At 51.4% G+C, this 20,685-nt stretch overlaps 3 protein-coding genes across 15 annotated transcripts in view; all 3 read left to right on the top strand.

Annotated features, from left to right (window-relative positions):
• GGNBP2 (gametogenetin binding protein 2) overlaps positions 1-2,091 on the top strand; it is a 33,709-nt gene extending 31,618 nt beyond the window's left edge. For all 5 annotated transcript variants that reach the window (XM_029927616.1, XM_029927615.1, XM_029927614.1 and 2 more), the window contains one exon: positions 1,449-2,091. In XM_029927616.1, the coding sequence (XP_029783476.1) occupies positions 1,449-1,652 (204 nt within the window). In that variant the 3' untranslated portion in view covers positions 1,653-2,091. The remainder of the gene's footprint in view (positions 1-1,448) is intronic.
• Positions 2,092-4,047: 1,956 nt separating this feature from the next.
• DHRS11 (dehydrogenase/reductase 11) lies at positions 4,048-11,469 on the top strand. Of its 3 annotated transcripts, none has more exons than XM_029927381.1 (7): positions 4,048-4,392; positions 7,058-7,267; positions 9,105-9,199; positions 9,647-9,728; positions 10,332-10,424; positions 10,626-10,691; positions 10,812-11,469. In XM_029927381.1, exons 1-7 carry the CDS (start codon positions 4,204-4,206, stop codon positions 10,854-10,856), a joined length of 780 nt encoding a protein of 259 aa, XP_029783241.1. In that variant the 5' UTR covers positions 4,048-4,203; the 3' UTR covers positions 10,857-11,469. The 3 variants fall into 3 exon arrangements, with proteins under 3 accessions (XP_029783241.1, XP_029783239.1, XP_029783240.1); XM_029927379.1 differs by having other exon boundaries at positions 4,049-4,392; positions 9,599-9,728; positions 10,812-11,465; XM_029927380.1 differs by having other exon boundaries at positions 4,052-4,392; positions 9,599-9,728; positions 10,815-11,465.
• Positions 11,470-11,504: 35 nt separating this feature from the next.
• The window catches only part of MRM1 (mitochondrial rRNA methyltransferase 1), a 33,100-nt gene continuing 23,919 nt past the window's right edge, over positions 11,505-20,685 (top strand). For 3 of the 7 annotated variants that reach the window (XR_003904416.1, XM_029927375.1, XM_029927377.1), the window contains exons 1-4: positions 11,519-13,039; positions 13,257-13,350; positions 14,979-15,111; positions 15,213-15,332. Coding sequence is in view for 6 of the 7 variants with exons in the window: in XM_029927375.1 (XP_029783235.1) it covers positions 12,459-13,039; positions 13,257-13,350; positions 14,979-15,111; positions 15,213-15,332 (928 nt within the window). In the remaining variant the exon portion in view is untranslated. Of the gene's footprint in view, positions 13,040-13,256; positions 13,351-14,978; positions 15,112-15,212; positions 15,333-15,767; positions 17,511-20,685 lie in introns of those variants that run through there. The other 4 variants (XM_029927373.1, XM_029927372.1, XM_029927378.1 and 1 more) reach the window with 4 other exon arrangements.

Genomic DNA, 20,685 nt, shown 5'->3' with positions numbered 1-20,685 from the left:
TTAGGAAATTAAGGTCTGTCTTTCATTATTTTGGATCATCATTTCTGCTCTTCCATATGTGGCTTATGCAACTCCTCCCGAGCACATTTCTTTGTCTTCCTCTATAGAAGAGAAGAGTTGGGGAGAAAGGGATAGAGTTACCATTATGCCCAGAAGTATGCTTCCTTGAAGAGGGTTATTGTAAGCAAACTGCCTTTCTGAGTGGCAGCCTATGATGTCCAGCCTTCCAGACCAGGAAAAATTGTAGAATCTGAACTAGAGCCCACTTTTTACTTCCATTAGGTACATGTAGGATAAAAGCATAACTGTACTTGTAAAATCTTTTAAAATTGACTGTAAGTCTTGGTATTTTACATGAATTATGCCTGATTCCAAGCAACCCAGTACATAGTTTGTGTGGAGCTTGGAGGAGGGAGAAGAAAAGAGAAGGGTGGTATATTTTCTGTAATAGTTAGGCTCCCAGTGGAAACAAATCCTTTAGAATAGGGTTTTTTTTTTCCTTTTTATGTGGTGGCTAAATTTCTTAAGTTTTAAAAAGGTTATATTGGGGCGCCTGGGTGGCTCAGTCGGTTAAGCGACCGACTTCGGCTCAGGTCATGATCTCACAGTTTGTGGGTTCGAGCCCCGTGTCAGGCTCTTTGCTTATAGCTCAGAGACTGGAGCCTGCTTCGGATTCTGTGTTTCCCTCTCTCTCTGCACCTCCCTTGTTCATACTCTGTCTCTCTCTTGCTGTCAAAATTAAATAAACATTAAAAAAATTTAAAAATGTTATATTTAATTTGTAGAGATAAGAATTTCAACATAGGACCAGCCTGTTAATAATCATATCAGTCTGGTTAAAGTTTGGTAACTAGTTGTAACCATTTCTAATTAGTCTTTTTGTTTTGCTGTAATCAGAAACTTTTTTTTTTAATTTCAAATTTTCATTTATTAAAATTTTTTAATGTTTATTTTTTTTGAGAGAGCACAAGTGGAGGGAGGAGCAGGGAGAGAGGGAGACATAGAATCCAAAGTAGGCTCCAGGCTCTGAGCTGTCCACATAGAACTCAGCGTGGGGCTTGAACTCACGAACAGCAACATCATGACCTGAGCCGAAATCGGATGCTTAACTTTAAGACTGAGCCACCTGGGCACCCCTCAAGTTTTTATTTAAAGTCTGGTTATCTAATTAGGCATTTTCTAAGGCAGAGGTTGGGAGTCTGTTTGTTAGGCTCATAGGTCTCCTGAGACAAATGACAGATTCAGAGTTTCAAGCTGAGTTAAGTTGGATTTTATTCTTACTTTTTACTTTCTAAGACAGAATGACATCATACTTGGTCTGTAAACAGTCATGTGACTGAATTGTAATTAAGAGGCTAGACTGCCTGAATTTTTAGCTGTCCTCCATCAGCATAGCATTTTGCATTCTTAATTTAAGTCATAATCTTAACTACTGCTTTAATTTGCAGGATGAGTCTGAATGTACTTCAGATGAGGAAATCTTTATCTCACAAGATGAAATACAGTCATTTATGGCTAATAACCAGTCTTTCTACAGCAATAGAGAACAATACCGACAGCATCTGAAGGAGAAATTTAATAAATACTGCCGCTTAAATGATCACAAGAGGCCCATCTGCAGTGGCTGGTTGACGACGGCTGGAGCAAATTAAATAAATAAAATAGCTGTCTTTCAGTGAAACACTCAAGATGACTACTGCGCCTTCTCTTTACAAAAAAACCTCTTAATTTAGTGACTTATGGCAAAATTTTATCTTAAATCAATGTGATTCTTTCTTGTTTTGGGAGACGGTGGAGGTAACCTCATTAGTTCTTTCTTCAGGCTTGTGACGTTAGTTGCGTGGCTGCGCAGGCCTGCCGTATGATTTAAGCCATCTCTTCTCATTAAATGTTTCTCTTCCTGTGAGACTTACTAAAGCAACTTAGTGGCAAAAAGTATTGTTGTACTTATACTTCTGTACAGAAATGACAATGAGCTGAATATATGGTTTTACAAAGTAGACATCCACTTGCAAAATGTTTGGATGTAATGTTAAAGCGCAATGTGCAAAATTTAAAATAAAGAATATTTATTAATATGCATAGTAAAAATTGGTGTACATGTTTCTACTTAATGTGTGGCAGTATTTTAATATTTGCCACTTCTGAACTTTGCATTTGACCAATGTTAGGATGAAGAGCAAATGAGGACAGAGATAGAAATTGCTGAGGACACAATGCTTCCCTTAACCAGAGCTGAGAAAAGCAGTTTCCAGTCTTTTGTTTTTTAAGAATAAATTTGCTGCAATACCCTTAAATGCTGGCTAGCATCTTTCTCATGAGATTGTTAATTGCTATTACTTAAAATTCCCTGGTATACCTTAACATATAGCAGCTTAAATTCAGAGATTCATACAGAATTGGAAGAATGAAAACAAAACTTGGCAGAATTTCAACCAAAGGTTGTTGGAAAAGTAATTATTCTGTCATGTAGGTCTGGGACCAGAAGACTGCACCGAGAGCTAACCACATTGCAGTCCGTAAGTGCACACTCCTTATCTGGCTTCCAACAATAAAGTCACTGTGGCATTATAGTTTACTGCTTGCACAAGCTGTCTGTGAGCACTGAAGGACAGAGACCCCCCCCAGGAATAGCACTTGGCTGCCATTTAAAAGGTTGAGTCAATGGTTCAATAAACACATGTGCTTAGAGCTTTGTGTCTTCATGCTGGTAATACTGGTGGGCAGCAGGCAAGGAGTGGGACAGTTAGTACCTCTGGGCAGTGGGGAAGCAGTGAATTCTCTGGGCTCTGGGATTTAATCAGATTTCGGGGGGGGGGGTGACAGCAGCAGCTTAGATTTAATTTTTATAGTTGGTGGCATTTCTTTGATACTCCCCCCTCAGTTGTCTTCAAATCCAAGGGGTAGGGCATAGGTAAAATGAGTCATGATTCCTCTCTGGCCTTTGTTTACTTTCATCCTGGAATCATAAAAAATGACTAAGGGCCCTGCACAACCCTTGGCTCTGAGCCCAAATCTGTCTCCACCACTTGTTGCAGTCATGTTTTCTCCTGAGACCCCAAAAAGCAAGGACTGGTTTTATTTTGTTTAATCTTTATCCTTGGGCCAACCACATGAGTACTTGGTGAATGAGTAAACCCGCCTCTCTTAGTGCTTATGTCATTGCTTGCAGTGAGGGATTCCAGCAGGTATGCAGAGATGTTTTTTCTTTAGAAGGAATCAGAGGTAAGGCGGTCTTCAGAGCTTTGATGGAACATCCTGAGTGGTCAGAGAGCAGAACCAACAACCCAAGAGACAAAAGGGAGAATGGAGGCTGTTTAGGAGCACATCTTCCGGCCTAAGATTGCAGGCTTGAAATTCAAACCATCTTTCGAACTCTTTCTGTCTCAGTCCCTTATAAAATGAAGCCTCATAGGTAGTATCTTAAAGGCCTGTTGTTGTAAGTTAATATATTTAAATTGCTTAAAAGTGTCAGTTACACAGTAGGCGGTCAGTAAATGTAGCTATTGCTTTACTCTTTGGTACCACAGTGATACATTTTTTCAGTAGGAGTGGGAGGGTCTAGGACAATTGGAGACAGCAGGCCGGTAAGGATTCAATCCCCAAAACACACGTACTGGAGGGTGTTTCCATTTTTAACCTTGAGTTTTCATTCTAGTAAAGCCGAGGGATCGGGTGGGGTTGAGAAGGGAACTCAGGAAGGATTGCTGAGACACGCACCGTTTTCTGGGCTGAATCCTCATCAGCCAGCGAGGACGGGCGTTGGAGTTACCTTAAGTGCCGTTAATTTCTCTTCCTGGCCATAGGGGTCAGAAACGGGGAGGGGGCAAGAATATGTACGGCTTCGGCCCTGGAGCAAGCCCCCGGCTAAACCTCGATTTCCCTGCTCCGAAGGGAAGAGCTCACCAAAGCAGGACCACAGGCCCCAGGGACCCTCCGCTTTAGCCGGCACAGAAGAAAGCAGTTTCTCAACCCCCGCCAGGCATGGGGCGGGGCCGGAAGAGGCTGGAAGGCCGCGATTGATTTCAGCTAGATGTGGCGGGTCGCAGAGGGTGGAGCCCTAGCCCGGGCCGGCAGAATGGAGGCGGGTTCAGGAGGCGTTTCAGGCGCGGCTCCCAGGGGGTGTGATTGGCGAGGGCGTCTGCGGTGTTGAGCGAAGAGCGACCGAGTCCTTGCGGCCCGGGGTGGAGCTCCGCGATCCAAATGTCCAGCTCGGGGAGCGAGGTGGACAGGTGGCTTGGGACCATGGCCAGGGCCGGCATGGAGCGGTGGCGTGACCGGCTGGCACTGGTGACAGGAGCTTCGGGGGGCATCGGCGCAGCTGTGGCCCGGACCCTCGTCCAGCAGGGACTGAAGGTAGTGGGTTGTGCCCGCACCGTGAGCAACATTGAGGTAAGACCCGCCAGGAAGAGGGACCTTCTCGGAGGGGTTGTTTCTGCTGGGGTACGGTCCGGGGGTCTGGGCGGGGGAGGCGGAGTGGCCTGACCCAGGCTGCGACTTGCTGCTCCCCCAAGGCCATTTGCAACCGGATCAGTGTATGAGGAATGAGATGCCTAGTAGGGCGGGCCTCTACCTCCCCTTTCATGAAGCCCTCCGTCTTTAAGGAGACCCTACTCCTAACAGCCTCTACTCCAGTGTACCAAATCTCTGACTCCTTGGCGTATTTCTCCATGTCTATCTGCCTGCCCAGGTAGGCTGAGGAAAAGGAAAGCCAGAGATCAGGGCTAGCTAGGCAGCCAGGGCAAAGGAAAGAAAACTTTCTGGCCTCAGTGGCTAGGTTGGCTACTAGATTGTTTCCTCTAGTCCCCAGACTAAGCCCACAAAGCCAACCGAAGTGGCTGGCCAGCCAGATTAACAGGAGCTAGAGGTTTTGATGATAATTTTGTACCCCGGACTGAGGGTGGGGTTGGGTTGGGATGGAGCTTTTCAGAAGAGATTCACCCTCTCCTTCCCCAACCCCCAATTTGAGGGTTAACTCCTGCCCGATGGGCCTAATGGACCAATGGGATATTTACAGATCGACCTTTCTCCAGTTTCACTGTCTTAGGTGGGACTGAATGGGTGAAATAGGACATTGACTATGTAAGCTCCGAAGGGACAAAGCAATATGGAACTGAAACTCCTGGTTTTTCTCTCAACCTGGGGTTGGGAGCCCCAAGTTGTGAACAAGAGCTCAGAGAAAAATGAAATGAAGTTAGCCACGTTGCAACAGGAAGGAAGAAGGTGGGAAATTTTCATCATTGGTCATCTTTGGATTTGCACCTGACAAGATCACTCTCAGGGTTTGGGCTAGTGCTGAACCGCAGGGCTTTTGTCTCCACCATTGCTCAAAGTCCCTGCACACGGAGGCCTTGGGTGGGGACCGAGGGAGAAGGTATACTGTTAGGGCTTTCCCCTCCCCTGCTGCCGACCAAAGGTATGCTTTATAGCCGCCTAGATAGTTCCAAGGTCACCCAGCTGTACCACTGCCCTACTCTCCCCCCTTTCTCTTATTCTGAGGAGCTCAGGGCCCAACCCCAGCCTTGGAGCCTAGAGGATCAGATCAGGGCTTAGACCACTGGATTCCTTAAGTCTGAAGTCACTCTTGCCTTCTCTTCCTCCTACCCCAAACCAGCCAGGAAAGGGGGGTCCCTGAGCTCCAAGGGGGATCCTCAGGCTATTCACTCAGCCCCAGGATGACTCTTTAAATGAGGGGGAAATGCCTGTCCTGTGAGGGGACTGACATGGTTTAAGGTCATTTCTGAAGATAGATGAGGATAGGGAGAAAGATGTTCCCCGGCCCTTCATTCTGGCTTTCTTGCAGGGATTTGAGTCTCGAGGTGGAAGGGAGAAGTCACATGGCTGGAGAGGGGAGAATCCCAGGCTTCCTTGTGCATAGTTTGCTTTTATTAATTGATACGAAACCAGTTTGAGTTTTGGCCTCTGATAGAGAGAAGCCCTATCTCTTGGATTGTGAGTAGATGAAATTGGGTAAAGGGGACCTTCTAAGTCCCAGAAGACTATACCTTTTGAACTCTTGGAAAGTTAAAGCAGAAAAGAATTTCCTAGGTCACCTGAGCCAGCCCTTTATTCCCATCTTGACGTGGCAGGGAGAGAAGGGTTCCAGGCCAAGGCAGCTGGCCCACGCTGGCCTTCCTCTAAGGCACCTCCTACCACCCAACTCTCTCCCTCTTGTACATGTGCGGTCACCTTCATGAAGCTCAGATGCCCAGTCCCTGGCCTCCAAGGCCATGTAGCTTGATTTCTTCCTGCTTCTGAATGTCTGCATCCCTCACAGCCACCTCCCAGTGTCTCTGTTTTCTCAGGTCTGGCCATCTCAGGGCTCCTCTGTGTGCCGAGGTCCCTGTTGGTACACTGGGGCTTCCCAATGTCACCTGCCACCTAACTTGCCTCATCATATCCCTGGAAATTTTGGGGTAGAGTATGGTACACTGTGGGACTGAGAGAAAGAATCTGGCCTGACTTCCTGACCTTTCCTATAGACAGGGCAAAAGAAGACTGGCAGCTGGGCCCAGTCTGAAAGCCAATTGGCTGCATTCTGTAGAGGGAGGGACTGCATGAGGCAGAGAGAGAGAGAGAGAGAGAGAGAGAGAGAGAGAGAGAGAGAGAGAGAGAGAGAGGGAGAGAAAATCCTGACAATAATCAGCTCAATGACTCCTGGTGCTGGTGGGAGAAGCAGGGGTGGAGTGAGAGGTGCTGCTGACCTATGAGCAGAGAAGGGGTTCCCACTGGAGGAGAGGCAGGCGGGATGGAGATCATGCTATGCCTTGGATCCCTGGCTCCCTACTCCCTTCTCAGAACTGAAGACTCAAGTTCATTGTGGGAGTCTTCCACTGACGATTTCAACTCTATTCCCAAATTCCCCTCGCTCAGGCAGTGCTCTTATCCCCTGGACTTTGACCAAAGAGGACAAGTAGTCCCAAAAACTTTATGGCTGGAAGGTGGCTGCCAAAGGAGAGAGTTCTCTGAGTGGTGACAGCAGAGGAAGACCGGCTCTGGGCGGGAAGGTGTGGGGGTGAGCAGCTCACCCCAGCTAGCCCCCTGTTGGGTTTCATAGGAGCTGGCTGCCGAATGTAAGAGTGCAGGCTACCCCGGGACTTTGATCCCCCACAGATGTGATCTGTCCAGCGAGGAGGACATCCTCTCCATGTTTTCGGCTGTCCGCTCTCAGCACAGCGGTGTGGACATCTGCATCAACAATGCCGGCTTGGCCCGGCCTGACACCCTGCTCTCAGGCAGCACCAGCGGCTGGAAGGACATGTTCAATGTAAGGACTGCAGACCTGGAGTGGGGGGTTGGGAGGAGAGTGGGGAGCCAGGGCTTTGTGAACCAGACAGACGCTCAGGATAGGACACGTAGCAGGAGGGAGCTCTGGCTTCCTAACTGGGGCACCTGGACCCCCCCCCCCTTGCTTCTTTCCCTAACAGAGGCATAGTAAGTGGATGAATGGCCATATCTTTTCCGTTCTTCTTTCCTCTGAGCCCCTTAAAGGGGCAGTTCTTAAAGTCTATGCTGATTTTCTTCTACTGGAAGAAAGGATCATTTTCTGAGACATAGCCACCCCCATGCCTCCAGCCTTAGGAGAATCATTCCCCTGGTCCCAGGGATCTGTTTCTCTTATTTCATGTGTCCTCAGAGTTGAGTTCTCTGCCCCGTAAACATACATTACTAAGAGGACCAGAAACAGGTCCTCGTGTCCTTCTGCTATGAATGCTGAGACAGGTTCATGCCGAGGCTGTTCTGTCCTGATGCCTGGCTCTGACACCTGATAAAGAGAATTATCTAATGTCCTGGCTGGAGAAGAGGACCTGCTGAAAGCTTTATCTGTACTTATCCTCATGGGGCAGGGATAGGGCTTGGCAGGAGCTTTGGAGCTGAGATACCTCTTCAGGCCTTTGTTCCATGAAGGGTGGGGCTTTGGGGTCACCTCTGGCAAAGGCCAAGGAAGGCAGAAAGCCCCCCGGTGCTTGGGAGGCTCCCTGCCATCCTCTGACCAGCTACCCCATCCCCATAAAGAGTCTCTGTGCCTAATCTTGTAGATGGGAACAGAGTTTAAAGGAAGGCATGGAAGGAAGGTCAGGCCTTCTCTACTTGTAGTCTTAAGGGAGGAGACAGGAAAGGACAGAGAGTAGCTGGGTAAGGCAGGGAGAGGCTAGGGTCTATGCTTCAGGAGAGAGACTTTTAAAAATTAATTAATTAATGTAAAGGTTTCTTTCTTTTTCTTTTTAAATTTTTTAATGTCTTTATTTTATTTTGAGAGACAGAGAAAGACAGAGAGTGGGCAGGAAAGGGGCAGAGAGAGAGGGAGACATAGAATCTGAAGCAGGCTCCAGGCTCTGAGCTGTCAGCACAGAGCCTGATGCGGGGTTCAAACCCACAGACTGTGAGATCATGATCTGAGCTGAAATCAAGAGTTGGATGCTTAACCTACTGAGACACCCAGCACACCAATGAGATTTTTTTTTTAATTTTTTAATGCTTTTTTAATTTATTTTTGAGAGACAGAGAGACAGCTGGAGCAGGGGAGGGTGAGAGAGAGAGGGAGATACAGAATCTGAAACAGGCTCCAGGCTCTGAGCTAGCTGTCAGCACAGAGCCCGACGTGGGGCTCGAACCCACGAACCGTGAGATCTGACCTGAGCCGAAGCCAGATGCTTAACCGACTGAGCCACCTAGGTGCCCCACCAATGAAATTTTTAAAGCCATTTTGGAAGGATTTTAGAGAAAGCAAGGCCAGGGAAGCTGACCCAGATAAGAGAGGAGTAGGGTATTTGAGGAAGAAAAGGAGATGGTTCACTAAGGCAGAGGTTCTGTTGTTTGTAGAGGAGACATCCAAGACAGGGAGGGTTCCTGGGTCATGGATGGGTTTGGGGGTTTCCCACTGCTGTTTGTAGAAACTTGGAGGGGGGCGGGTTACCTGGGGAGAGGAATTACCACTGCTATCAGCTGGAGCAGTTGGCTTTAGGGGGTGGGACCATTGTTGGTTTCTGGTAGGACCTGGACACTATTTCGGAATGCCACTCCCCTGGGCAGGCTCTGTGGCTCTATTACCTGCTCAGACGGGCCCAAGCTAGAGATACCCCACTGCCCTCCCCGGCCTGCAGGTGAACGTGTTGGCCCTCAGCATCTGCACGCGGGAAGCCTACCAGTCCATGAAGGAACGGAAGGTGGATGATGGGCACATCATTAATATCAACAGGTGAGGCAGGTGGCCAAGGGCTAAAGCTCAGATCATCACTCACCCTCTGAACTGAGTGATTTGTTGCAGCTCATTTGACCTCTTTGGACATCAGTTTCGTTGGTGGTGACACAGGGACTTAATACCCAGTTAACAGCCAAATGGCACAATTATGGCGAGGGAAACAACAGTGTATGTCAAGTGCCAGCCCCTAGTTGTACTTCTAGGAAGAGCAGGACTTACAGGAGCTGCTTGAATAACTGGAGCTACATCAGTGGGCCACCAGGATGGCCTGTAGAGGTCCCCTGGAGAAGGCCTCTCTGCATTATCTAGGTGGTGGGGCTGACTGGTCCAGCAGGGGGCACTGCTGGTCTAGCACCAGCTTCACTCTCTTCTTTCCCCTTCCCTTCCTCCACCCAGCATGTCTGGTCACCAAGTGTCACCCCACTCCGTGATCCATTTCTATAGTGCTACCAAGTATGCCGTCACTGCGCTGACAGAGGGACTGAGGCAAGAACTTCGGGAGGCCCAGACCCACATCCGAGCCACGGTGAGGGTGTGGCCTGGCCCTGGTGGGTACAGAGTAGGCACAGACAGGCCTTCCGCACCCCACACACACACTGTTCGGGATGCCCTGCTGGGAGCGGGAGGGGCACAGAGCTCCCGGGCTCTGCTGCTGCTTCTGTGACCCTGCACAGCCCTTTGCGCTTCCTCATGTCACTGACTTTGAGGTGGGAGGGGGCTGACCTGAAGGGAACACAGAGGGTCAGACTGAGGGAGAGCAGGGGCTGTGGGAAGCCATGGCTGCAAACCCAGACTCTGGGCCCTTCCCTCGAAGGCTGCATGACATTGGGCAACTCACTCAACCCCTCCAAGCCTCAGCCTTACTCATTTGTAAAATGGAGATGATACCTATCCCGTGATGAAGTCTTAAGGGACGCCATTTTGTACAACGTAGGTGGTAGGTATCATTGTGATCATCGCCAGTGGCAGCTTTGGGAGAACGAGGTGGCTGCTGGACATTGGGCAGCCATCACTGTGAAGCAGAGGGGCCCTTGTGGTCTCCACCCTCCCCTTCCCCTAAGCCAGCTTCTGACTGGGACAGAGGCAGGGCTCAGCTCCGCCCCTGAGCAGTCCCTCTCTGTTGGTCCAGTGCATCTCTCCAGAAGTGGTGGAGACACAATTTGCCTTCAAACTCCACGACAAGGACCCTGAGAAGGCAGCTGCCACTTATGAATGCATAAAGGTGAGGCCTCCCTCTGGGACTGGTGAGCCACTCACTCCCTAAGTAAATGCAGAGGGAACCCTGGCCTTTAGACCACACTCTTCTAGCCAGCCTGTCACCCCTCCTGGAGGGTTCGGGTGGGGATAAAGATGTTGGAGAGGATGTCAGAGGTGGGGGGTCCATTCTGCCCTCACCGTACCTCTTTCCCCCCATACTCTCCAGTGTCTCAAGCCTGAGGATGTTGCCGAAGCTGTCGTCTATGTCCTCAGCACCCCTCCACATGTCCAGGTAAGTCTGGCCTTGACTGTCCACCCCCTGGAAGAGCCCAGCCATCTTCAGAGGGGTACAGCAGGGAGGCCTAGCGGGTGGGGAGAGCATCCTGGCTGCCTCAAGCCTTGTGCCTTCCAGCAGATTGGAGACATCCAGATGAGGCCCACGGAGCAGGTGATCTAGTTTCCTGTGGAGAGCTCTGCCTTCTGTCCCCACCACTCATGGCTTCGTTCCTGCCTCTGGATTTAGGTGTTGGATTTCGGGACTCCTGGATTCTGCTTCCTCTCCCCAACCCACCAGGAGCTCCAAATTTTTGGAAGTTTTTATGTCTCAACAAATTATTTCCACCACAAATATGAACGGCGGGCTGGGGAGAGGAGGTGGTATCCCTGATTGTTTTACCTGGTAACTCATTACTGGTCCCCTTCTTAGGCTCCTTGGCTTCTGTTTGCTGTTTGGTCTCTTTCTTTTGACCTGGGGAAGGGACATTGGCCAAAAGGGAGGCTTCCCCCATCTTGTACCCTACCCCGTGTCTCTCAGGGAGGAGGTGGCAGAGAGAAGCCCTCACCTTCTACCTGAATGGTTATCCAAGGCCCCAGGCTTCCTCCTTTCCCTGCCCTACTGCCCCCATCGCCTCTTCTTTTCCCCCACCCCAGTTCTCCAGCCCAGGCTTGGCTTCTCTGCTCCCAGGGTGGTCAGCACTCCACACTGACTATGGCAGCTGAATATCAATCAGGCCCTGCCTCCCAAGTGGGTTTCACTGTGATAATTAAAAAAGAAAAACTGCAGCAACCCACCTTGGCTTCAGGAGTATCTTTCAGTTCTTCCTCTTCTGTGACTGAGGTGGTTGTGCCTCAGAATCCCTTCCAGGTGAATGGGAAGGTGGCAGATGTGGGGCATCGCTCCTGGAGTATGGATTATCTTGGGTGGCAGACATGGGTTTGGGTTGAGTCTTGAAAATGGGTAGGAGTTTGCCAGCCAGGAAAGAGAACAAGAGTGGGTACAAGGCCGGGAGACCAAAAAAAGCAGGCAATGTCATGGGAACAGCACAGAACACAGTGCAGGAGTGAGATGGGGCTGAAAAAGAGGCTCCCGCCTGGATCACCTGAGGTCTGAGTACGGAGCAGAGTCTGGCCATTACCTTTGGGCCAAGAGCATCAGTTTGCTTGTCAGCAGGCGCAGGACAGTCACGGAGCTATCACTTAGAGAAACAGCCGCCACAGGATGGGAAGTTACTGCCCGTGTCCTGCTGACTGATGCTGAGAGTTTGACAAGGCAGTGGAGGTGCAGAGGAGGGGCTGGATGCAGAAGCTTCTGAGGAAAATCCCCAGCAACTGGTAGTGGACTGGATGTGGGGAAGGAGTCACCACGACTGACCCGGTTGAACACATCCCCTTAATAGCTTTTGCCGGTGCCTGGGTGAATGTGGCCCCCCACCCTCCGGGGACCTCGAAGGGCACGGAATGGTGCCGATAGTAGGGGGCAGCCCAGAAGGTCGCGGTACAGAGAAGGCCCAGTCAGCCCTGCAGGAGGCGCTGTGGGCACGTCCTGCCGATCGGGCATGCGCAGTACGTCAGCGGGCAGGGGGCGGGCTGCCCGAACCCGGAAGCGGAGTATCCCACGTGGGAGCCGGGGAGGGGCGGCAGTGGTTAGGCTACCTATTTGTGGGTAGTCTGAGTCGGGAATCCATACTTTGTCTAAGGGGGCAGGGCCGGGACGGCCAGTGGGTCTCCTTCACCAGTGTTGGGGACCCGGAGCGGGCCGCGGCGGGAGTGACCACTCCTGATGACGCAGCAGGGGGCATTGACCATGGCACTGTTCTGGGCTGTCAGGGGCGCGACCTGGAGGCGCTCGGGTTGCCTCTTCGTGCGTCATTTCTCCCAAGCGTGGCGGCGTGGGGAGCGACCCGGCGGGGAGGAGCTGAGCCGTCTGCTACTGGATGACCTGGCGCCGACTGGAGCGCGGGGACTGGAGCTTCTGTTTGGCCTGTCCCCTTGTCTCCTGGCTCTGCGGGCCGCTCGTCGCCGCGTGGCCAGGCTTCTGCTCCAGGCCGGCAGGTCCGGGTTGCAGGGGGAACGAGCCGAGCTGCTCCGGGCGGCAGAGGCGCGTGACATCCCAGTTCTGCGGCCCAGACGGCAGAAGCTGGACGCCCTCTGCCGCTACCAGGTCCACCAGGGCGTCTGCATGGAGGTGAGCCCGCTGCAGCCTCGGCCTTGGACTGAGGTCGAGGAGGCGAGGCCAGGCGACGACTCCCGGCAGCTGTGGCTCGTCCTCGAAGGGCTCCAGGATCCCCGGAACCTTGGGGCCGTGCTGCGTTCTGCTCACTTTCTCGGAGTGGATAAAGTCATCACCAGCGGGAGAAACAGGCATGGACGTCCCGTAATCCCCATGTGCCCCACTTTGGGGCGCAGCCGAGTTTCTGTGCACCTTGACCCATGATCCCTCGGCCAGGCCTCCCCATCGTCAGAATTCTCACCCTTAACCCTTGGGGGCTGGGGACGGGAGGGGGAGTGGGGCGGGACTAGGGCAAAGCACCGGGTTTGAGATTACCCAGTTTAATGCAGGGCATGGGGGAATTTGCAGCTGCCCGCTCACCCCGGTAGTCAGCAAGGCCAGCGCAGGGGCGATGGAGGTGATGGACCTGTTCTCCACTGATGACCTGGCCAGTTTTTTACAGGTAATGGAGGGGAGGGGGACGGTGGGTAGAGAAGAAATGAGCCAAGCTCAGGCTCTCCAAGGGCATTCATCCAGCAGCTCATGGAAGAAGGCTCAAGGGGCATGTTGGCATCGTTTCCTACGTCCGTCTAAATCCCTTTGGGAAGGGAAAGATCCTGGACTTTTCCAAACCATAAGTAGAGCAGAATATGCAGTTAGAGACTTCCTAGCTTCATTCCCTTTACCGCACTCCTTCTTCGGGCATACCTCTGTGCCTCGGAGGCTAGAATACCTCAGATCCTAGCTGCCTACTAAGTCGGTTTTCAGTAAATGTTATGCTGGTTGGCAGGAGTCCTGCATTCTCTGAGTAGGGGCACAGCTTAAAAGGCTCTTTGAAGAGCTTTGAAGACTCACTTACACGCCTTTCTCCTCCACCACCACTCCACAGAAAACCACAAACAAACCACCACTACCACCACCACCAAACTGATATCCAGTAAGGGGTAAAGAAACCCCTTTCCAGGTCTGTTTCTGTCTTCAGTAGTGCTTCTCTTTCTGGACACAAGGGGGCAGTCTTGCCTTGCATTTGACTGCTCCCCTGACCATCTGCCCCACCTCAGGTCTCCCAGGCCCAGTCTTTGGATCTCTGTTCTGTGTGTGTTCATTTCTTGGTTTCATCCAGTGTCAAGACTTTAAATACCATCTATGCTTGGATGCCTCTCAAATGTGTGTGCTAGCCTGGATCTGACTCCTGAACCCCAGATTCCTATTATCAAGTTGCATACTCAACAGCTTCTTTTGTGGTCTGAGAGGCATTTCAAACATCACATTTTCAAAGCCAAGCATTTCCTTCCACGTAGACTTTGCCCAGCTCAGTCAATGGCAACCGCATCCCTTTATTTAGACCCAATGCCGTGGTGACTTTGATTCTTCCTGCTCTCCATGGCCCACCCTATCCACAAATTCTTTTGGTTTTTACCATGAAGGGTATTTTTGTATTCTCACCATCCCTTCCCATCTCTGCAGGCCCCACTCTGGTGCAGGCCTCTGTCATCTCTTCCCTGCATTATTGTCCAGTCTCTTGCTTTTGGCTCTCAACCCAGCAGGCAGGGTGATTCTGTTGAAACATGTTACTTCGCCCCTCAAAACCTTTCAAAGCCTTCACGTCTCTCCCAGAGAGCAAGAGCCAAAGTCCTTCTAGTGGCCTTTGAGGTCCTACCTTAGGTGGCCCTTTGTTCCCTCTCTTGTCTCAGCGGCTCCCTCCCCACCCACCACCTTGCCAGTCCACTGTTCCTCCCACATGTCACATAAGTGCCAGTCTCAGCCTTTGGACTTACCCATCTCTGCCTAGATTGTTCTGCCCCCAAATGTCTGCATGGTACTCCATCATCTTGTTTAGGTCTCCGCTTCAGTGTTGCCTCAGTGAGGCCTTCCCCAGTCACCCTCCCACCAGGTGGCTGAGATTCGGGCCTGTTTTGTTCTCTGTCCTGACCCCCTTGCCTAGAACGGAGCCTGCCCGTTCTAGAGGCTTAATCACCGTTGATGATGATCTGTGTTAATGGATCAGCCAGGGAATGACCGGGCAAGGCCAGCTGGGGCTTGAATGGAGGTCTGGTGACCTAGAATTTGATTTCTTCCTCCTCTTTTTAGGCCAGGACCCGGGAGGGCTGGCTTGTGGCTGGCACAGTGGGCTGCCGGGGGCCCGAGATTTCCCCGGTCCCGGAGATCCCCGTCACTAGCTGCTTGGAGTTCCTCTGGGACCAGCCTGCTGTCCTAGTGCTGGGTAGGTAGACGTCCTCACTTTTCCTTCTTCAGATGTGCATGTCCTGAGCACCTGTGTGTCCAGCGTGGGCATCCTTAACCCTCTGCCTCTGTGCCCTGCAGGTAACGAGGGCTCCGGTCTGTCCAAGGAGATACAAGCCTCCTGCCAGCTTTTCCTTACCATCCCACCTGGCCGGCCGCTGCCCCCTGGCCTTGAGTCCTTGAATGTCTCCGTGGCTGCGGGTGAGACTACTGTTGCCTGACTTCTTGCCCTCTGGTCACACGTGGGTAGCTGTTTCACCCTCAACGCGTTTCCCTGTCTTTCTGTACCTCAGTCACTTTATGTGCCAAATGGGGACAATGCATCTTTTTTTTAAAGAAATTTTTTTGTTTATTTTTGAGACAGAGAGAGACAGAATGTGAGTGGGGGAGGGGCCAGAGAGAGAGAGAGACATAGAATCCGAAACAGGCTCCAGGCTGTCAGTGTAGAGCCTGATGTGGGGCTTGAACTCACAAGATATGAGATCATGACCTGAGTTGAAGTTAGACACTCAACCGACTGAGCCATTCAGGTGCCCCAAATGCATCCTTTTGAGGATGAGCTGAGGGAGTGCTGGCACGTGTCCTCCCTCTTCCCCATCCTCTCTCTTCCCCTTGTCCTTTTGTCTGTCGGTGCAGGAATCCTTCTTCACTCCATTTGCAGCCAGAGGAAGGGTTTCCCTGCAGAGAAGAGATAGCAACTTCTCTAAGACCCCCAGGACCCTCAGCCACGGCAGCAGGGCCCAGAGTGGCTCAGCACCCAGGACTGTCCTCAGGACCAGAACAAGAGAGGCAAAATGGGGGCTGACTTGGATTGTCTGAGGTGTGTGGGCTGGAGGGCACACACATCCACGTGATCGAATGTGCTGGAGTCTTTTGCCTGAGAGTGCATCCAGGTGCCTGTTTATTCACCATTGTCTTGTAGGGCAGGAGGCTCTGCAATGGAGACCAAAGGAAAGTTCAGTTTCCTGTTTTGATTTTGGACTTGCCGTTGGAAGTGGCAGCTTGTTAACCTCCACGATGTGCTGGGATAGAAGGTCTCGCTCCCCCTGGGCCCTGCCTGGAAGTCCAGGCGTACAAAGGGAATTGGGCAGCCCAGTCCAGGTGTCCTGTTCCTCTTGAACCAGAGTGAGAATGTAGAGGAAGGCCTGGTTCCTCTTGTGGACTAGACAGGTACAAGTCCAGGCTCCAGCGCTGCCCTGGGGGCCTTGAGCATCAGACTTCATCCTTCTGTCCCTCACAGGGCTCTTTGTGAGGATCCAATAGGATGTCACCTGGGTCATTCTGCCCCATTTGTCCACTAGATGGCAGCCTAGCTCTTTGATCAGTAGTTTCTTCTGGAAGCTTTTGCGGCCACCCTGGGAGATTCCTGGCTGTGGCCCCGGGAGAGGCAAGGGAAAGGTTAGCAAACACCTCTCACCTCGCCGGCCCTCCAGACCCCCTCGCCAGTGACTCATCAGTCAGTGCACCTCTGAGAAAGGAGCTGATGAACCGGAGCCCTGGCCTTTGGTTCTAGGGAGTGGTGAGGACGGGGTTGCTGTTTATTGTACAACCCCATGGACTTGGTGCTCCTCCCACAGGGTCCCACAAGTGAGACGCCCCCAGTACACGTAGTTTAGAGCAGTCTTGGCTACACATTGGAACCTCCTGGCAAGCTTTCAAAAACAACTCACGTTAGGGACCCACCCCCAGAGATCTGATGTAATTGGTCAGGGGGCAACCTCGGTATCAGGATTTTTAAAGCCCCCCAAATGGGTCTATTGCATAGCCCAGGCTGAGAACCACTGGAGTAGGGGCTTCGGGACGCCAGCAGTACTGACATTCTGGACCAGATAACTCTGTTGTGGTGGCTTGTTCTGTGCGTCATAGGATGTTCTGCACCATCCCTGGCTTCTTCTACCCACTAGATGCCAGGAGCACCCCCCTGGCCCCCAGATTTGACACCCAAAATGTCTCCAGACATTGCCACGTGTCCCCTGGGGGACACAATTGCCCTAGTTGAGAACCACTGCTCTGGAGGATGGATCCTGGAGTACAGCAGCCTAAGTGAAAGTCCTAACTGCTGCGTCACCTTGGGCAAGTGCCTTTCCCACCCAAGCCTCAGTCTCCTCGTTGGTGAAGGGGGGGGTCACCCTACCTTCTCAGTTGTGGAAGGACAGAGAGAGCAACGTGAGCCTAGTGCCTTCCACACGGTGCTGCTCGGTAAGTGGCACCCCTCTTTTCTCTTTGGAATGAAATTTAACTTGGGATTCTTATGGGATGCCAATTTAAAAAGACATTTGAATTTGTTTAAGGGCCCAAGATTGTACGGGGTGCCTGGGTGGCTCCGTTGGTTAAGCATCTGACTCTTGATTTCTGCTCAGGTCTTGATCTCCTGGTTTGTGAGATCGAGCCTCACGTGCTGACAGCACAGAGCCTGCTTGGGATTTTCTCTCCCTATCTTTCTGCCTGCCCCAACTTGCTCCCTTTCTAAATAAATACGTACATACATGGGCCTAAGATTGCTTTAAAGTCAAAGTTTTTCCTCTCAAGAAGGAGGAAGTACCTTTTCATAAAACTCCGTAGATCTCTACCACATTGGCAGCCTTGAGCTATCTGTCCCTGACTGCCACACAGATTCTGACTCCCACTGGCATGTGTCGAGCGTGGGCATATCACACTGCCTCTCCTGTGTCTGTTGCGCTCTTGGCCAAGATCCGAATGGGGTTTTGAACTTAGGCTACACCTTAGGTAGGGCTGGGTGTGTGTGTGGTGGTGGGGAGGGAACAGCTTTAATATCCCAGCTTCCCAGAGGCATCGGACTGGTTAGATCAGAATCTCTGGGGAAGGACCTGGGCCCATGTTTTTTGGAGCTCCCCAGTTTTGTTAGTGCGCCACCAGTTTCGAGAATCACTGGTCTTCAAGCCATCTTCTCATGTCCAAGAAACTGCTTCCATATCATTCACACCCATACTTTTGAGTGCATGCCGGAAAGTTCGGGCCAGTTGGCCTTTCATCTGCCCGTAAGGTTCAGAAGACGGTGGGTCGAGTCCCAGCTCCAGGGCTTCTTACCTGGCTGGCTTCTCAGCTCCTCATCTATAAAACAGGATTTTACCTTCAGTACCTGCTCCAGCCAACCTGTCCGCAACAAAGATTTGTAAAAACAAAATGAGAGAGTATCAGTAAAAGGCATTCTGTGAACCCAGACTCTGTACTCCAGGACTAGCACATGATAATACAGACCTGGATAGAATGGCTCAGTTTATGTATCGAGTTGCCTGGGCCACAGAATGCAGAGATAGTTGACAAAACCTTATTCTCAGTGTTTCTGTGAGGGTGTTTTTGCATGAGACTGACATCTAAATTTGTAGACTGAGTAAGCCAAAGTGTCCTTTCTAGTGTGGGTGGGCCTCATCCAATCAGTTGAAGGTCTGAATAGAAGCGGGGAGGCTTCTCCCCTAAGAATTCTTCCTGCCTTTTGGAACTGAAACATGGGCTTTTTCTGGTCTCAAGCCTGTTAGCCTTTAGATGGGAAGTACAACATCAGCTCTCCCAGTCTCCAGCTTGCTCTCTGTAGAACAGGGACTTGCCAGCCTCATAACCACATGAGCCAAGTCCTCATAATAAACAAGTAAGCATTATATGTTTGTATATAGATATGTGTATATATATAATCTATTGGTTTGATTTCTCTGGAGAATCCCGACTAATAAACGTGATGGAAATGCACTGAGGTGCCTTGGTGTTCCTTCCATGTGGCAGCAGAGAATCAAGCTCTACTCCCTGGGAACAAACCCAGCGTGGAACCTAGAAGTTGGGGTTGGGGGTACTCAGGGTTCAGAGCCTGCTTTCCTGCCCATGGACTCCTATGTCATGTCTGGAACCTTACCTCACTTGCTTTGGGCATGTTGCTCATTAGTTTTCTGGGTCCCAATAGTCTGAGCCATCAGGTCTTCGAGCCAGGCACAGGGGGCTCCTCCCTGCTTCAGCCCGGGCAGCAGGCCAGCTGGCCTCTGGGAAGGCAGGCTCACTCCAAGTAAGGGGTATTGAGGCTGTAATTGCCTGCTATGCACACATAGGTATGTAGTTAGGTCATGCAAGCCAGGCATTCCCGAAACAAAGCACCTGAGACCCTAAGGCAAAGGATGAGGTCTGAATTTCTTTGTAGTGGCCTCTAGTGCCTAACACACACAGGCTGCTCGGCAAGCATGGGTAAGTACATGGGAGCTGGAGAGGCTGTGCTGTGGGTATAACGGGGGGCTAGCTGAGGGTCTGTCCCCTGCAGAGCAGGGGCAGGATGACCCTGAAGAGCCTGTTAAGAACATGAGCCTGACAGGGGCACCTGGGTGGCCCAGTCGGTTAAGGGTCAAACTTTGGCTCAGGTCATGATCTCACAGTCCGTGAGATCAAGTCCGGAGTCGGGCTCTGTGCTGACAGCTCAGAGCCTGGAGCCTGCTTCTGATTCTGTTTCTCCCTCTGTCTCTGCCCCTTACCTGCTCATGCTCTCTCTGTGTCTCAAAAAAATAAATAAAACATTAAAAAAAAATTAAAAAACAAACAGACATGAGCCTAACTACTGTTAAGTAGTGCTTGCTTTGAGTTCCAATCCTGACTTGCTGGTAGTGGAAATCTGGACATATACCTTAACTTTTCCAATAGCATCCACTTCAGAGGATTGGAGTGTAGATTAAATGAGTTCCCTCATGTAAAGCCTTCAGCCCAATCCTGGAGGAGCATGGCAGCTGTTTTTGCAGCACCTGAGCTGCATGGGCTCTGCTGTCCTGCTACCCGGACCTCAATTTCCCCACAGACTCTAAGACCTGTTTCAGTTGCAGCACACAAGGAGATTTACCCCTGAGACCAGCGGGAGGGGTTTGGATGACATTGGCAAGATCCTCCTTTGTCAGCCCTCCTAAGCCAAGAGGGAAAGGGTCTCAGAAGGTTGGTGTTCCAGAACAGCTGAATTGTGGCCAGCACCCCAGTCCCTTCCAGGGCTGGAAATTTGTTTGTTTGGTTGATTTTTGGCAGGAGGTGAAATTGCCAGCTCCCTCCCCCAGGCTGAGGTCCTAAACTAGACCCTCCCCCCTGGCTCTTACAGGGCCAGGTGCCAGGGATCCCCACAGTTTGTAAATGTAATCAACCTTGAGGTCTCAGGCTTCCACAGGTGCAATTAGCATGCCCATCTGCTAATCCCTGATTAATGATGTTTACAAACATGGGACTTCACTCACAGAGCTGCTCAGTTCCTCCCTCCGGGGCGGGACCTGGAGGCTGGGCTCTTCCTAACACACACCCTCCACATCTTTCAGGCCGGTGCTCCTCTCCATCCCCTTTCCCAGGCTAGGGGCAGAGCTGGGGGTCCCTCCTTGGAGCCCCCTAGCCCAACTCTCGTTGCACACATGGAAAGGACACCCAGAGAGAGCACACAGGGAGACCATGAGGCTTGGCGGTGGGGCTAGGCTTCTGTTCTCCCATCTTCCTCATTCTGGAGCCTCCGGATACCTGGTGGGCTTGCTGCCTTTATTCCCCACACCAGCTCCAGCTCTGGGGCTACACGTACATGTCTCTTTGCATGGAG

The sequence above is a fragment of the Suricata suricatta genome, chromosome 17 (genome assembly GCF_006229205.1).
Source record: "Suricata suricatta isolate VVHF042 chromosome 17, meerkat_22Aug2017_6uvM2_HiC, whole genome shotgun sequence".
NCBI classification, from domain to species: domain Eukaryota; kingdom Metazoa; phylum Chordata; class Mammalia; order Carnivora; family Herpestidae; genus Suricata; species Suricata suricatta.
This window is presented reverse-complemented; position numbering and strand designations above follow the sequence as displayed.

Excerpts from the sequence above, each read along its gene's own strand:
- DHRS11 (XM_029927379.1), top strand. The coding sequence starts at position 4,204 with ATGTCCAGCTCGGGGAGCGAGGTGGACAGGTGGCTTGGGACCATGGCC. Across the intron at positions 9,729-10,331 it reads AGACCCACATCCGAGCCACG|TGCATCTCTCCAGAAGTGGT; the intron begins GTGAGGGTGTGG and ends CTGTTGGTCCAG. Across the intron at positions 10,425-10,625 it reads CCACTTATGAATGCATAAAG|TGTCTCAAGCCTGAGGATGT; the intron begins GTGAGGCCTCCC and ends CATACTCTCCAG.